The following is a 16,332-nucleotide window of genomic DNA, read 5'->3' as shown; positions in this document are numbered from 1 at the left end:
ATTATCTAAGCATGATGTGAGTAGCCACTCCCTTGCACTGCAGTGCTTTCAGGTGTGTGTGTGTGTGGCTGCAGGCGTGCTGGTGAGGCAGATGGGGCAGGCTGCCTTCAGCACTGGTGGAACATGTGCAGCCCTGCTGATGTGTTTTGTGGCTGAGACCTCTTGACATTTTGAGAGTTACCAGAATGCATCGAGCTTGTTGCTGCTTGTAGTTGGAGGTAATGAAATTTGGCCTAGGTGGGGAACAGCATGATGATTCTGAACTGCAGGACTACAGTTACTCTTTTCCTGAAATATTTGTCACCTAATTTAGATTGTATAGCAGGAAGGAAGTGTTTTCCCGATTTGAGACACTTGTAGTCTGTACATGACTTTTCTTTGAAAATTGTTTGTAAAAATTGACTTTCAAGATTGTTGCATCTGAAAAAGGAATTTTGTTAGATGAGGATAATAATGGATTGATTTACTTCATGAAAGTTCTGAGCTTAAGTTTTATTGGGCTTCTCAGGATATGGCTGTCGTAGGGGAAAAATAGCAGTACGTTTTTAGCTTCTGCCAAGATGTCTGACAGATGGTGTCTTGTCTGTCCAATTTGAATTCTTACCATTCTATAAATACTGGAAATACTTATTAAAAAATTCTATAAATATGGGAGTTAAAAAAAGAGGTGTTTCCTTGCTTTTAAAAAAGTGCATTCTGGTTGATATAGGACAGACTGAGGGATATTTATAAAGGTCTTGGGCAGAACAGCACCATTAAGTGCAGAAATCAGTATCTGAACAAATCCAGAAGGGCCTGGTGAATATCTGGTTCACATTGGACAAACAGACACATGAAAAAATACGTGCATGTTTTGGTGAAATAATATTAAAATAGTCCCTGCAGGTGCTTTTGTGGTTGAAGAAGTTCTTCAGTGAAAGGTGAGGTCTGGAACATCATTAATGCGTGTGCAAAGATGGGCAGCTGTAATTTCAGGACACTGCAGATGCTTTCAGTGGCCTTGTCTGATTCATTCCTCTGTCCTTTTCTGAAGCACCATTTCAGCTTTTTTGATAACCAATTTTTTCAGGACAGACTTTGTAGAATTTCTTGTGCTGTTGTATCTGGTGCTTATTTTTCGTTTTAGAATTGCTTCCAAGTTTACAAAGCCCTGTCTTCTGTTGGATCCCAAGTAACTTGATTGATTCTTTGAAGGTATCCTGATAGAGCTGTGTCCTTGGCTGCTGCTTCTGCAAGGTCCTGCACAGAGACTTGTCTCCTGTCTGTTGGCTGAGATATTGCTGAAGGTGTATTTTTCAAAAAATCTAAAGATATAATTTAATGTGTTTTTTGCACCAGTTGAAGTGTTGTCTTCAGCTGACATTTAAATGTTAGATCAAAGATCCTTAACTTTTTAGACATAGAGACTCTTGTTTGATATTGCATTTATTCTCATGTTCATTTAAGTTTACTAACCTCCTATCTTTTGATTCAAACAAGGTATTTGGTACATAATCTGCTTTCTTTGTGTGAAAGAGTGAAAACAACCGAGTAGAATTTACAGAGCTTCTGCTGTGGGGTTCAGTTCCCATATTTTGGCTATCGGGCAATGCCAGTGCTTTGCTTTAAGGCAGCAGTTTGTAAACATTTCACTGTATGAAATTCTGATATTGTTCTGAAGGCATTTTCAGAAAAATACAGTCTCTTCAAGCTCATCCTGATTGCTGTTCTGAACAATGGGCCTTTGTAGTTAAGCAAGAAGACCTTTATTGCTGGCAGTTTGTGTTTCAAGTTCTGGCTTTTTCTTTACCAGACAGAAAACTCTTCTTATTGTTAAAGAGAAATTCCAAAATGGCTCAGTGACCTCCAGCACAAATACAGTCTGGGAATGTAAAAATTACTGTATTTGAAGAAAAACTTGCCAAAGTTGGATTTAGTTATCAGGCATACTGTTTTTTATACCTCTGTGTGATACTTGTTAATTCTTAAAAAATAACTTGGTAATTTGAAGAAAGAAGTAGTACTTAAATTGTGTGGAGATGACTGTGTCACAGTTGCAGTGCAATTAATCTGGGAAATTAAATGCACATCTTTTTATGCATGTAAAATGACCTTGTGTTGCTTTAGAAGGTTAAGTTACCACTTTCATGGAGAGTCTCTTTCTTGTAAGAAGCATAGCACTTAGTGTGAATGTAGGTCATGCTTAGGAAAATGTGTGTGTATAGTACAGATCTTGCAGGAAATAATTACAGAAAACTTGATGCTGTGTTGTTAAGTTACATGCTGCAGGTTGAATATAGCAACTTGGTTTGCTGTTCTTGAGCTACATAGCAATTGACAGAAGGTTTTCTTCTAATTTTGAAGTAAATGGACTAAAACTGCTTGTTAAACTGGGAAAAAGAATAACTACTAGTTACAGTGCTTGCAGAAAAGGGTTGTTTTTTCAGCTTATTTTCTGAGATTCTTAAATTGTAGCAGCATAACGAAGTTTGAGTCTAGTTAAAATGAAGAGCCTTTTTTTTTTATGTGTTGACAACTCTATTACAAACAGAAACGTGAAGGATTCTGAAAAAAACCTTATTTCTAGCAGTCTAGAATTAGACTGGGAATTAGACTGAGACTCCTCTTGGGGACATGACTTTTATATTTGTAAAATGTTCTCTAGTTGCTCAAGGAGTGCAGAACAGAGATCTAGGGTTGTCCAGCAGTCTCTGCATAAGAGGCCAGAATCCCAGTCTCTCTTTTCTAATACTGTGTTTTGTCCAGCACTACGGTAACAGGAGCAAAAGGTTGTGAAAATGTTCTTTGCCAGAAAGTGGGCAGATGCTGCTCTCAGGGCATATAGGGAATACATCTATTGAATGAGAAGGCATTGGTTTTGATTTTCAGATTTCAGAGTGAGCTTCTGCTAGCTTTCTTTCACTGTCTTTGTTGATCATAATAGTTTGTTTGGTTAGTCTTCATCCTAAGTTCAGTAATGGTTGGGTATTACTGAGTGTTACCATCGCCTTCAGCAGATGGGTTGTAGAACAGAGATCAGCTTTCAGCAGGATGAACATAGATATCAAGAACAAATTGACCTGCCGCCTGCTTCTGCCCTCTTTTTTGTCAAGCTTTTGCAATGAGGGCAAGGAAAAATGCCAGTGAATTGTGGACTGTTATGGTTTTTCAGAGTCAGACTAGAGTATGTTAGTGTCTGGTTGTGTAATGAATGGGATGCAAAGGTGCATTTTAGGTGATAGGACTCTGGCATGTGCGATGGTGTAGCATTGGAGGGGCTGGAGGCTTTGACCTGTAGATGGTTCTGTTTTGTTTAAAAGCATAAAAGAAAGATGGAGAGATCGGGCAACTTTTTGTGGAGAAATGCAGGGAAATCCCTTCTGATTTTTTAGTTCTGTGTTGTAGAGCTGATCAACTGCCACTGCAGTTCTCCCAGGCTCTGCTAATTTGAGCATAAATCCCTAGGTTTTGAGATATGGTGCCACCAGTTCTTTTGCCTCCTAGAGAAGTATAGTATATGGCAGCTGAATATATGAAGGTTCCTTATTTTGATCTCTACTTTTTCATATGATTTTTTTTTTCTCAGATTGTGGGCATGTATCTGAAGATAGTTTGTTCCATTCAATATGTCTGAATTGGAAGCAGTTTTAAAAAGTTAGAATAATTTCAAATTTAGGGTTCACTGATCACTGTGAAGGAATTTCTGTAATCCAAGTGTCCTTATTTCCTAGAAAATGAAGAGTGATTATGCAAATTCCTGCCCCCAGTTAGTTTAAACCCTCTCCTCTATATACTGTCTTTGAAATGCATACTTCTGTTACCTGATAGCTATGTCTGTTTATTTCTTTAAAGCTTTTTTTTTTAGCCACAGTTATCAAAGGTAGTTAATTTAAAGTAAAAGAACATCAGGTATGGTAAAATTTTGGGGCTTGCTTATGTGAGGAAGTAGAGACAGTGGATGGCAATTGAAAGACTCGTGTTAGTTGGCTTAACAATGTGGGAAGAATTCTGAGGATAACAGGACTATATTTGTTATGGACACACAGGAAAGGCTTTCCAGCAGCTCGTGTTCCTTGGGCTCCCTTACTCCTTTGCAGTGCCCAGGGAAATGGGCCTGAGCAGCACAGCTCAGGGTTGCTGTGGTAACCTGATGTGGGTGTTATCTCCACACGTGCCTGTGTCTCTTTTGGGAACTATTTGCTGCATAGGGTGTATATACACTCTGGCAATTACATGTGTCATCTGGCTGATTACAGATGGACATGAGGTTATAAACAGCGATGGTGAGGATATGGCTGTGTGTCCTACTTAGCTTTTCTTGCTATGAGCTTGTGATGTCTGGCAGTGGACACTTGGAAGCAGAATCTGCTTCTACCGCCACAGATCACTCTGCCTGTGATTGTAAATGGAAACCATTAGTTGACCTCAGTCATCGCTATGTAATGAATTGGGAATTTATAGTGGAAGGAAGAAACTGGCAAAGTTGGAAAATAACTCTGATGTTACATAAACCCCTGTGACTGGATAATATTTTGGGAAGCTGAAATAGACATCTTTTCTTAGAAATGGTAGATTTTGTCAGATTTAGAGAGATAAAAGTCTGTTCATCTCATGTTGGTAAGGAGAAAACAATTTGTGGAAATAGCATTTTTTTGTACAGCAGAATGTAATTACTGTATGATTGTTGTTCTTACTTCTGAAAGCCACGTTGCATCTGAAAAGTAATTTTTGCAAATGCTACAACGTGCTTTATTTTTATCAAGTAGCTGTAAAATTAAATTTGAGTTGAATTGAGTTAATCAACAATTTTGACTTGTACACTCAGTGAAACCTCTGCACACTAAAGCATCCTTGGTGAATAAGGAATTGTGGAACAGCAGATACATGAGATAGTAGAGTTAAGCCTGCAAAACGTTGCTGTTTCTGAGGTTCTTAATTCAGTGCATTTGTATTGGCCTAGCCTCTTACGGCCACAAATATGTTGATTTTGTACTGGTATTAAAACCAAAATTGGCCTTGTGTTTGGAACTCTCATGGTGTTGTTGTAGGAATTAGAAAACAATCCACTTCTCTCAGCTGTGTTATTGCAGAAGAGCTCCCAGGGTAAGGTGAAACCTGCATTGTTTAATGGAATGAGAAGGGAGTCTTAAATGCACAAGGGGAATATGAAACAGCGGTAAGAGAAACCTTCTCGAGTAAGAGCTGTCTGGTGCTGTACAGCAGCAATGAGTAACTATTAATATAAGTCCATGTTAACTCCATTTTAGATATAAATGCATTTGGATGCTGGTGTGCTGTTCTTGTGATACATCTTGTGATGTATCACTTCAAACTGTGTTATTGATGTTTTGAAAAAACTTTTATAACCTTATCTAGTAGGTTTCTCTGAATGCAGCTTGCCTTATTTTTGCATAAACAGGACTTTGACTGTACTTTGAAGGAACAGGAACTTGCCAGTTTTGGTGAGAGCAGGACATTTGTGTGTGAAAATGGTCAGCTGTGCTATGGAAATCAGTACTGAGTTTGATCCTGGTGATGGTTAAGGGAAACAAGTGACAGATTTGTTGCAATGATGCAGGCGGCATGAAAACAGTGGTGCAAGTGATTAGATGTCAGGGAAGCTGTGCTTGTCCTCAGCTGTCATTTGTTATGTTTCTCTCTCGGGTGGAGTAGACTGATATTTTTGTCATAAATATCAAACCAGTGAGTTAGTTTTGCCCTCAATGGCAGCCTTGAATGAGTATGGATTTTTAGAAGTTGCTTTTCCATTTAGGAGGTTAGGTTCCATGTATATTTATTTCAAAGGGAGCCCTCCTAGCTGTTAATCAAACCTACATTTTGAGGCCCAGCACAGAACTGAAAACATTAAATAAGTCTGCTGCAGTGAAACCAAAAGGCTGCAACTGACCTGATACAGACTGCAGTGGATTACTGATACTGAGTTTCAGATGGCCTAAAAATTAGGAAGTCACAATTGCAATCAAGAAATTCTGGTGACATTTAGTGCATCACTACAGTTTTTTAATAATCTGGAAAAACAGAATAACCTGATGTCAAAGGCTTTATTGAAGTATGAATACTAAGAGTATATTCCTTACCTGGTATGCTTGCTATTAGCATGCAGATAAATTAAGATAAATTATAATTTTAATTTAATTAAAAATGGGAATAATATTATTTATATCAGTGTAATAAGATGATATACACTTATATATCATAGAAGTGAATAACCTTGCATTTGGAAATTACTTTTCTTTTTTAAATATCCCATTTACTACTTGCTCTTTGAATATTGTTGAATTATACAATCTAGTGAATACTTTTGATGCATTCTTAATTCTAAAGCCAGTATCTTCTGTGATGAGTATGTTTGGCAGTGTTCCTTATACAGCTTTGTTGATTGCTGTGCTTACATTACTGTGATCTCTGGTCAAAAGGTGATGTGTTTTATTAGATTTAGGATATATAGAACTCACAGTGCTGTGGCAATAGTCCTAATCCCCTTTCTTTTCAGTTATATTCAGAAGAGTTTACTTTAGTGACTTCACATTTAAAGGTGTTTAAATGTTACGTGCACTTTGTTCGAACAGCAAGTTAATTGCTTTCATGTAGATGTTGAGTAGAGACTTTGGTTACAATTCTAGAGAAGGCACTTTTCAGTTTGACAGATGTTTATAAGGTGGAATGGTTTAGGTGCCTGACTGCAACCTCTGTCTTCCTGGATGGTCCACCCTCAACTCAAGTTTCAATGAGTGCTGATTCTTATATTGTGTATTGTCACTTCTGAGAGCAGCTCATTATTGTCATTGGGAGACCTAACATGCTGTGCTGCATTCTTCACAGATGGCACAAAGAATTTTCAAGCAGATTACTTCAATCATAGTTGGGTGTTCAGATCAAGTCATGCTAAAAATATTGTGAAGTAAAAATATTGTATCTCCAAAGTCTCAATCTACCATTTCCACTAAGTTGAATGCCAAATTACCAGTCCCGTTACTCTTGTTGCTTCCCCAGTTTCATGCTCTCACTGTATGTTGCTGCTTGTGTGTTCTTTTGAATGGAGAATAATAGAAAGCTGTCAGAGAACTTACCAGTGGGTTTGTGGCAGGGTATGTGTGAAGCAGTGTTTTCCATTTGTGTCTGAAATGTTTGCTTATGTTGCTTAACATTTGATTAATTCATAATGTTCAGGGTGTAGAGTACATGTAAATGGCCAATGACTACCAATTCTCCTTAATTTTAAAATAAATGTGTATACATTTGAGTAGGGTAATGAAGTGATCAAGCTAACCTTCCCTCTTCCTAGAATAATGACAACAGCAATAATTATGTGAATAACCAATTATGTAGAGAAAAATGTTTAACACGTGGGAATGAGTAGTGTTGAAATTATCCTATTACAGTTGTCAGAGAATAAAAAAAAAAATGCTCCCAACTTTCAAGTATTGTGCAGCTTTGGTGATACTAAAAAACAGGCAGACTGAATTTCCCAGTGTTCAGTGGGAATACATGGATTGTTCTGCACATCCAAAAGGGAAATTTTGGGGTTTGCTGGTGCTATAGAATAGAATAAGTGCCTTAGAGCTCTATGGAACTTATTTTTTTCAGGAGCTCTGGGAGAGCTCATTTCCTTCTGTTCTAACATGTCAGAGGTTACTTCTGCTGTGTGTTAGAGACCAAGTGCTTATGAATTGGATGGTACGTGTTTTTCATGCTGGGAATGAGCAGTTCTGGTAGTGAAAGAGGAGTAAGGGATATTCTTTAGCAAGTAAGTATTTAATGAGCGAGTTTGTTAAAACAGAAAACTATTGTTTTTTTCACTGACAGTTATGTAACTCTTTGGCATGATTTTGACATAATTATTGGATTAATGATGCTCAGTTTTATTCTCTGTCATTTTTTTGTAGTTCACGAAAGGACCTCAGAAAACACTTGGATGGGCTGAGCAAATGCCATCTGTGCAGTTGAATAAAAGTGTGTAAAATATTTAATTATGTATGAGGCTTCCAGTAACTTCAAGGAATTCAGCAACAATTAAAATGAAAAAGGATGATATAAGAGCTCAATCTATTTTTCACAGGAAAACTGAAGTGTGCTTTGTCAGTATCACAGTTGGACACATTTTGTACTGAATAATGCACGCTTGTTGAAAGTCTGTAGTGTGCAGCTTTTGTTCTTGGGGCTTCTTGAAGCTGATGCAACCTCAGCAGAAACCTTAGGGGGTTTGCTAGCTCGTCTTCAGACAAATGCCAGCTTGGGTTTGTGTTAAAAGTAATCAAAAACCCCAACTGTTATATTCATTAAATCAGGCTAATCTTCTGTCTCATTTTTTAAATTTTATTACTTTTTCATCACATATATTAAATATGAGCTTTGTTTCACAGAACAAAGTGCTGTTTTGCACAATAGCAAGAGATGCTATATATCTTGGAAAAGTGATTAGTATATTCTGGACACGCCTTTTTGTGTAGTCAGTCAGGTGTCAAACTGTTTAAACTCAGCTTCCACTTTGATACCTAAATATTACTTCTTAAATGCATTGTAGGCTGATGAGTATGAATTGAGATTTTTTCCATTCAGAACTCCTGATATGAATGATAGTAGCCTCAGGAATGAAAAGCTCTATTTTTTTTCTCCCATAATACTTAATGTTGAATTTAGTCTTGGAAGAATTTTTTGTTGGTCTCATATTGATATTAAAGGCAACAACTTGAGTTAATCTTCTGTAATAAGAAACAGTTTTTTTCTCTACTCACAAGCTAGACTTTGTGGTTCATCTAATAGAATTTGTTGTGTAAGTTTTATTAGCTTGACAGAAAACTTTGGACTTCCAAGTTGAAGATGACTAGCGGTAAAATAAGAATTTATTTGTTTATTTTTTTTTTTTAGAACTAGAACAGGAAAAAAACCTAGTCACAATAACCAACTAAACAGCCAGCAGCTTTCAATGCTTCCTCTCATGCATTCCTTTCAGACCTGTCTTTATTAGCTCTTTCCAATTAATAAGAAATTTATTTTTCATTTTTAACATGTTGCTATCTTTGAAGTCTTTCTTCTAATTTGGTAGCATTGGTGGCATTTCTTATTTCATTTAGTCACGTGGGTTAATATTAATGTAGGGCTCATGTTGCCTTCCATCATTTGTTTCCCTGAAAAATTTCTCAGTCCATTAGTAGCTGTTTTTCTATACAAAAGTATTCACGTCCTTAATAGTGGTGTAACAGACCTTATCACTATGATTTGGCTGATCCCTCTTTGGGGTGGCAGAATGCCTTAAATTCTTGGTTTCTTTCTAGCCCTGATATTTATGCCCCATATCCGTATAAGATTTCTTTTTGACAATCATATAACCAAATTATTTTGACATTTTGGATACCTTACTGCAGGTTTTATTCTTTTGTCTACCCCACACTCTCTGTACAGTATTTTTTTCTTCTTCGTAATTTTTGTTGTTGTTGTTGCTTATATAAATACAAAAGATTGTGTTTCCCTAGGCAAGAGAATAAACACTGAGACATTTAAATCCTAAATGAAAGAATATATTATATAGGAAGCAGTCCGGGCCATTTCTTATTGAAATATGACAATGTAATTGTGTAGTGTAAATAGAACTTGCAGAGTGGGAAGAAAGAATGATGCCTAGGCTGTTCATCCTGACATGAAAAGTAGTCATCTTAGTGCAGGTTGAATTTTATATCCTTTCTTATGCTAGCAGTTTGGTTTATACAGTCTAATAAAAAAAAGGGAAATGTTTTCAGGTCAACATTTGAGATCATTCCTGAGCTGTGTTAGACTTGGTGTCCATTGCTGGACTGTCATGTGGAAGTAGAAATTGTTGATAATTCTCCAGTGTCTGAAAGTAAGCACACACTGTTTCTCTGTGACTGTAACACATGCCTTTTCTGGCTGACTGTAATCTGTGCATTTGTAGCTGACTTGAATGACTTTGATCTTCTTCTGTTATCTAAAAGGCACAGCTTTGTATAGAGTAGTCACTGTAGTATATGCTGTAGCTCTCAGACTGGATCTATCCTGTGAAATATTTCCATCTAATTAATCATTTGTTTTGTTTTCTGGTGGAGGCAAACCAACTGTTGCAGTACTGGGTGCTTCCACAAATGGAAAACATTCTCCATAGGAGAGCGGGGGAGAGCAGTGGCTACTGCTGCTTTTGGGTGCATGGGGCATCACTTCCTGCTGCAGCAGAGGTAGCGTGTCCCAGTAGTAGCTGACACCATCCTCACTCCAAGTAGGGCTGGCAGGAGCATCAGGTGAGCTCTCTGTGCTGAGTTAAAATGGTGCTCTTACTTACTGCTGAGAGCAGGAGAAAAGGATGCTGCCTTGTGACTCAGCATGGACCACCTGATGTGTGCATTGTGTGGAGAAAAATGATAAACAGAATAAACGCTATGCTGCTGCATGGAAATTCCATAACCTGGGCACGGAAGACGTGATCCGAACATTTCTTCTTAAGGCATTGAAGATGATCCAACTGTGATGCTCAGTATATGTTAACACAGAGAAATCAAAGCTACAAGTTTAAGAGGTGGAAATGAAACAGTTAATGGAAAAATATTAAGGGGAAAATAATGAGGCACTGTGTACAGTCCTGGTGAATAAAAACGAGTGGAAGGCTTGCAAAACTGCAGTAATGTCTGCTTTCTAACACTTGTTCCTTTTCTAACAAGCCAAACAACTCTGATTAGTTCTTCCCTCTTTATTCTTGACTGTTTACTTCCTTGTGTTTCTATGGCTATGCAGTGGTTTGGATGAGGGAAAACTTATAATTTGGTTTATTTGGTTTATTATTTATTTGGTTTATTCAGATAATTTTCATTTGGGACTTGCCTCTTAGTCTTAAATCACTACAGCAAAAGGAATGTGCAGTTGGCGTTGGGGACCTCTACTTTGATAGGTACTGATACTTAAAGTAGAACCTGAGCCTCCATTAAATCATGATTAATTGCTCAAACCATAATTCAGTAAAGTGATTTACTCTTCCTTTGTGGCATCTACTTAGTTTTACCAGGGCAAGCATTTGCAAGTTTGTATGGCAGGGAAGATAATGGAATTGACTGGAGTTTAAAATAACCATTTGTTTCTGAAGTTATTTGTAAACTAGATTAGGCACTCAATCCACCGTGCAGACCTACAAATACAGCACTATCACAATGGATGGATATGTTAGGTCTAGGAATAAGATACTGCCTTTGTTGGCAGCGTTGCAGAAGACTTGTTTGTCAAACAATAGCTTTTGCTTTCTCAAATTTAATATCCATTTAACAAGTACAGATCAAACTGCTCTAACACTTGAAAGCATTGCTTCCCTGAGAGTGGTGTGTGAATAGATGTTGTGAGCCTGGTTTTTTCGTAGGCATTTTATGTGTGCAGGTGCTTGAGATGCTGAAAAAGTAAAATGGAGGGATACTCAATGGTCTGTTTCATGGCATTTAATTTAGGTCACGGCACTGAACACACTTGCTACCAGTGCTTGATCATGCTGAACACATGTTTCTGAGAACTGAAGGGCTACAGGGTCTCTGGTTAATACCCTTAATTATTCGCAGTAGCAGCTTTTCTTTTTGTTACAGTGAACATAGCCAGAACGTGTTTCTCTTGTTTTCAGTATTCCGCACAGAAACAGTATTCCATAGTCACTGAAACTACTGTGGAGAGTCTCACCAGTTTGATTAGGGCCAATTACTATTTTTATTTTTCACCGGAGAATTTTGGTGGGTGTGGAAATTGAAATAACTTTGTCTGCCTTACAGTCAGGTAGGAAGCATATTGGCTGGTATTTTGATGATATGAAGATCAGATTATCAGATCTTAGAGTGCTGTGGGTTATGTTTGAATTTTGTTTATTGATCACTTGAAATCATTATCTTATTTGCAGAAATGCCTTTATTTTCATAGTTACGTATTCAGGATCAGTGAGCATGACAACGGTTGTAAGCACTAGAGTTTCATAATGTCTAAAATTATAGACTTTACCTTTTGTTCTCACTTTGGCTATTAATGAAAAATATGGTGTATCCTGGCTTATACTCAGCTGTTCTGGATGTAGTGTCCTAATGGAAATCAGCAGTTTCTGCTTCTATAAATAGATTGTCAGCAACTGCCGAGCAAAACTGAGGAGCTTCTGGTCATTTTTCTTATTGCCATTGAGAAATGTTTTGAATGGCTGTGAAGTGTGTGGTGGTAGGTGTGCCTGCTGCAGAGATGTGCAGGCTGAGCTGAGGCTGTGGGTAGGGAGAGGGGAAGAAAGAGTACATTTATAAGCTATCAGTGTGAGAGTAGAGGTAAAGAGCTCTCCCTTCATTTGGGAGTCTCTGAGTTGGGAGCTCTTTTATGTACAAGACATACTATTCAGATGGCTAAAAGTCATGAGATCTTTAATGGGATCTGAGGATAGCCTTTCTCTAACTTTGTTATAGCTGAATATAAGGCAGCTTTTACAAGTGTGCTCTGTTGGACAGTATCATCATACTGTGCCTAGAGAAAGTTGTCTCCCAAAATTTTCATTTCCTTCTCTGTTGTCTTGTGTCTTCTGCTGAATGAGAAAGAAACAGCCAGGAAAGAATGTTTACCTTCTAGAGCATCCCTCCCCTCCTGCACCATCGTAGGAGCTCTTACATGGATGAACGTCAACCTGCTATCATCCTTCCTGGCAGATGAGGAACTGGTACCAGTGTAGGCTGCTAACAGGCCAAAGTTACCTCTGTTGTTTGTGGACACAGAAGGTTGCCAGGAAAGAAAAAGTATTGAATATTTTTCATGTGAGCATTTAATTGAAGTCCTGTGCCTGTTTATACATATGTGGGATTTTTTTTTTTCCCTTGAAAGCTAGCAATCTTATAAGGGTCTTATTACAAGGTCTCAGGAAACATTTTTGACTGTAAGAATTATTTTCCTGAAATAGAGATACACTTAGTTTCTTTGTTTCCCAAGGTACATATAACAAAAACCGATGGTAGATTCAGCTTTTGCTGAAAGATATCGAATAACTTTGTATTCCCTTTTCTTTTCTTGAATCTTGATACCCAACCTATGTGGATAATATATAAAGCAAAGGAAATAATGAAATACAGTATTATAATGGCAGGTAGGAGTAGAGAACATTTGTCAACTGTTGCTTTAGAAACAGCACCATCAGCTTGTGAAGTGGCTAAAGATCACCTAAAAGTGAAATCCGTTTTATACCAAAACTTTGGATACTGGAAAGTTTCTTAACATCTTAGTTGTATGTTTTACTAGTGCTTTAATCTGTATTTCTTGTACTGACTTCGATCTTAGTGATATTAACTGTTATTCAAGGAGAAACACAGAAGTCTAACAATTAGATTCTTACTATCCTTAATGTTGTTTGACATGTTTTTATACTTCTAATGTCTTCTCTTGTGGATTGATAGCATAAATACTTTTAGGTGCTCTACTGCTAGAAAAATGGATCATACTAGAAAAATTTGTGACAATGTGAAAAAGCACAAAACATGTTTTAAAAAAAACACGGACTTGTTCTTTTAAAAACCAATTTCTCTCAGTTTATTCAGCTGCGATGTAAAGGGAATAATTACAGTTCATTCACTGAATGACTGTTTGTGACAAGAATGAAGTCTAAATAATTGGGAGCCGTGAGGAGTATGGTATTTGGTAGATCCCTGCAGGCTGTTAGGTACTTCTAATTGAAATACCAGGTATAGAAAAACCAAACAGTTCTAAATAGTATAAAGTCTAGGAGAGATAACGGATAAGTGTCTCAGAGCGCTTTTCAAGTTAATTGCTAAAATACAAAATTAAAAGTTGGACTTCAAGAGAAAATGAGCTTAATTCTTTTCATAAAGCATAGAAACTCTTCAAATACAAAGTTAGTATCTTTTGTGGAATAAATGGAAAGGAGGAAAAATAGTAACTTTTATTTAGAATTAGTTAAGCTTATGTAATTTTTTTGTCTATAACAACAGGCAAGAGGTGTTCATTCCAAGAACCTTTGCCTGAGAGACTTTATACTAAATAAACCTTTTCTTTCTGTTTTCAGTCAGCAGATAAGCAGCGAGCCCTGGAAGAAACCAAAGCCTACACAACCCAGTCATTAGCAAGCGTAGCCTATCTGATCAACACTTTGGCCAACAATGTTCTCCAAATGCTGGATATCCAGGCATCCCAACTTCGACGCATGGAATCTTCAATCAACCATATTTCACAAGTGAGACTTTTTTCCCAATTCTTTTTCTCTTTGCCTTTGACATTACATACCAAGTAAAAACTCTGAACTGACATTTTGTGAATGAGAAAATAGTCTCCTTTGAAACAGAAGGATGCATTCCTTCTCATATTCATTCTGGGATTGGGTCTCGTTATGTGGTTTTATATGAGTGTTAGTATGAGCATTTTACGTAGGATAACAGCTTCAGTGTATTCTTAGCCAGCTTATTGTTTGGAGAGGGAGCCATTCTGCCTAAGTGAAAAGCACAGAGAAATTGCTAATGGTAAAATCAGATTTTTATGTTAAAAAAATATGAAATGGATGGTGGAAAACAGTACTTGTCATCTTTTTACTTTTCCTGTTGCTGTAATACTGGCATCTAATGACAAAAGCATAGATGACAAAAATAGTTTGCTCCTGGCTTTTCTTAATAAAATGTGCTTTGCAGTGACATGAACAAAAGGCAAAATTAATGTTTCAATTTGTGTATGGCTGCAGAACTCCTGCCATTGTTTGCAGCTTTCCTGAGCCACAATAAACTAAGCTACTATAACCAGGAACCCATGTTCCATTACCACATTGATGATAGAATTTTGACTGCCAGGATGGGCTGAGAATGAACGATGAAGTGGACATTTACCAGCCAATGACAGATAAGAAGAGAAATTAACAGCACTTCCTGTTTTTCTGTTTACTGAATATTTTGTGTCTTAGTTGACCAATGCATTTTGGCTGCTAAGGGTTTTCTTGATCTCCTTGTTACAGTATAAATTGAAATAGAGAATATTGTGGCATTTAGAAAAACTTCTTAAAATAGGAGGCATGCAAGGTAGGAAATAAGTAGAGGGAATTGATCTGTTGACTTGCTGGTGCTGTAAGGGTTGCTAAGCTAGTACAGGTCTGAACCAGGCAAAGAAGTGAATAATTTTATGCTGACTTAATGGGCTGAATTGGCTCCGATTGGCTCAGATTCCAGAGCAGGTACAAATGGGTGGGGAGGATTTTCCCTTTTGTTAGTAGTATGCTATTAAGTGCCTCAGTTGTTTTGTGTAACCATGACAAAAATAAGATGCAAAGTTTGATTTCTTATTTTCTTCTTAGTCCATGGACAAGTAAATCAACTTTTTTCCCCCAGAAAATGTCACGAATTAATCTATCTCTATGTGCTATATATATATATATATATATATACATATATATATATATATATACTGTGTATGTGTGTGTATGTGCTTCTTCACAGTCAAGTGCCAGCTGACACGTATTTCAACTGTTTGAGAGCTTTATGCAAAAGACAGTACATGAATAAAAATATCCCGAGTTCACTGAATTTTGCATTTTATAAATGTGGAAAATTCATTTTGTCACACAAGATCTGTAAAGTAGCTTTTGTGGAAAGAGCCATTAGCATTTTAAGTTTTTTCCTCCTGAGAAACTGAGATTTATGCAGATTGAAATGCCAGGTTAGATTGTCTCTGACATTTATACAAAATGGCTAGTTATTTAAAATGGAGCACTAATTTAGGCAGTACCCAATACCTAATGAAGATGTATCTGCCAAATTTTATAGATTGTGCTTGAACAACCAAAAAAAAAGCTGTGGGGTTTTTTTGTTTGTTGAAAATTTAGTTTGGGGGGTTTTTTGGTATTTTATGTTTTTTGAGCCTGCATCATCCTGGATGCTCCCCAAATCTTCACGGAAGAAACTATATCAGAGGGGCAGACAGTATTTGAATTTTGGATATCACATGCATGGAGTGTGTTGATCCAAGTACCTTTATTAAGTTGGATTAGTGTGTTCAGAAATGGCTTCATCCTATGATAGCAGTGTTGTAGATGATTATGTTATCTGTTGTAATTTCAATGGTTATTTTTCTTTTTAAAATTAATTGATTTTTGCACAGTGTCTGTGTAAATAAATAATTTATTTTCAAGAAATTTGATTACACTTCTCCTGAAATTAGCCTAACCTGCAGAAGACCTCCTTGGTCTTTTTTATGTTTGGTGTAAAGTTTAGTGGACTTTTTATAATACCACTTAAAATGACTCATGGTATAACATCTCATTGCCAAATTATGATTTCAGTCAGTCTGACTTGAAATTATGTCAGTAACGTAGAACAGAAAACAATTTGGTAATGACCATCT

At 37.0% G+C, this 16,332-nt stretch overlaps 1 protein-coding gene across 10 annotated transcripts in view; it reads left to right on the top strand.

Moving 5' to 3' along the window:
• ABI2 (abl interactor 2) overlaps window positions 1-16,332 on the top strand; it is a 69,094-nt gene that overhangs the window by 14,068 nt on the left and 38,694 nt on the right. For all 10 annotated transcript variants that reach the window (XM_027880205.1, XM_027880203.1, XM_027880201.1 and 7 more), the window contains exon 2: window positions 14,018-14,185. In XM_027880205.1, the coding sequence (XP_027736006.1) occupies window positions 14,018-14,185 (168 nt within the window). The remainder of the gene's footprint in view (window positions 1-14,017; window positions 14,186-16,332) is intronic.

Source organism: Empidonax traillii, unplaced genomic scaffold (genome assembly GCF_003031625.1).
Source record: "Empidonax traillii isolate 1590-97213 ecotype Southwest subspecies unplaced genomic scaffold, ASM303162v1 scaffold65:size4453928, whole genome shotgun sequence".
Classification (NCBI taxonomy): Eukaryota; Metazoa; Chordata; class Aves; order Passeriformes; family Tyrannidae; genus Empidonax; species Empidonax traillii.
Note: the sequence above shows the minus strand (reverse complement) of the source record. Positions and strands in the feature narration are given on the sequence as shown.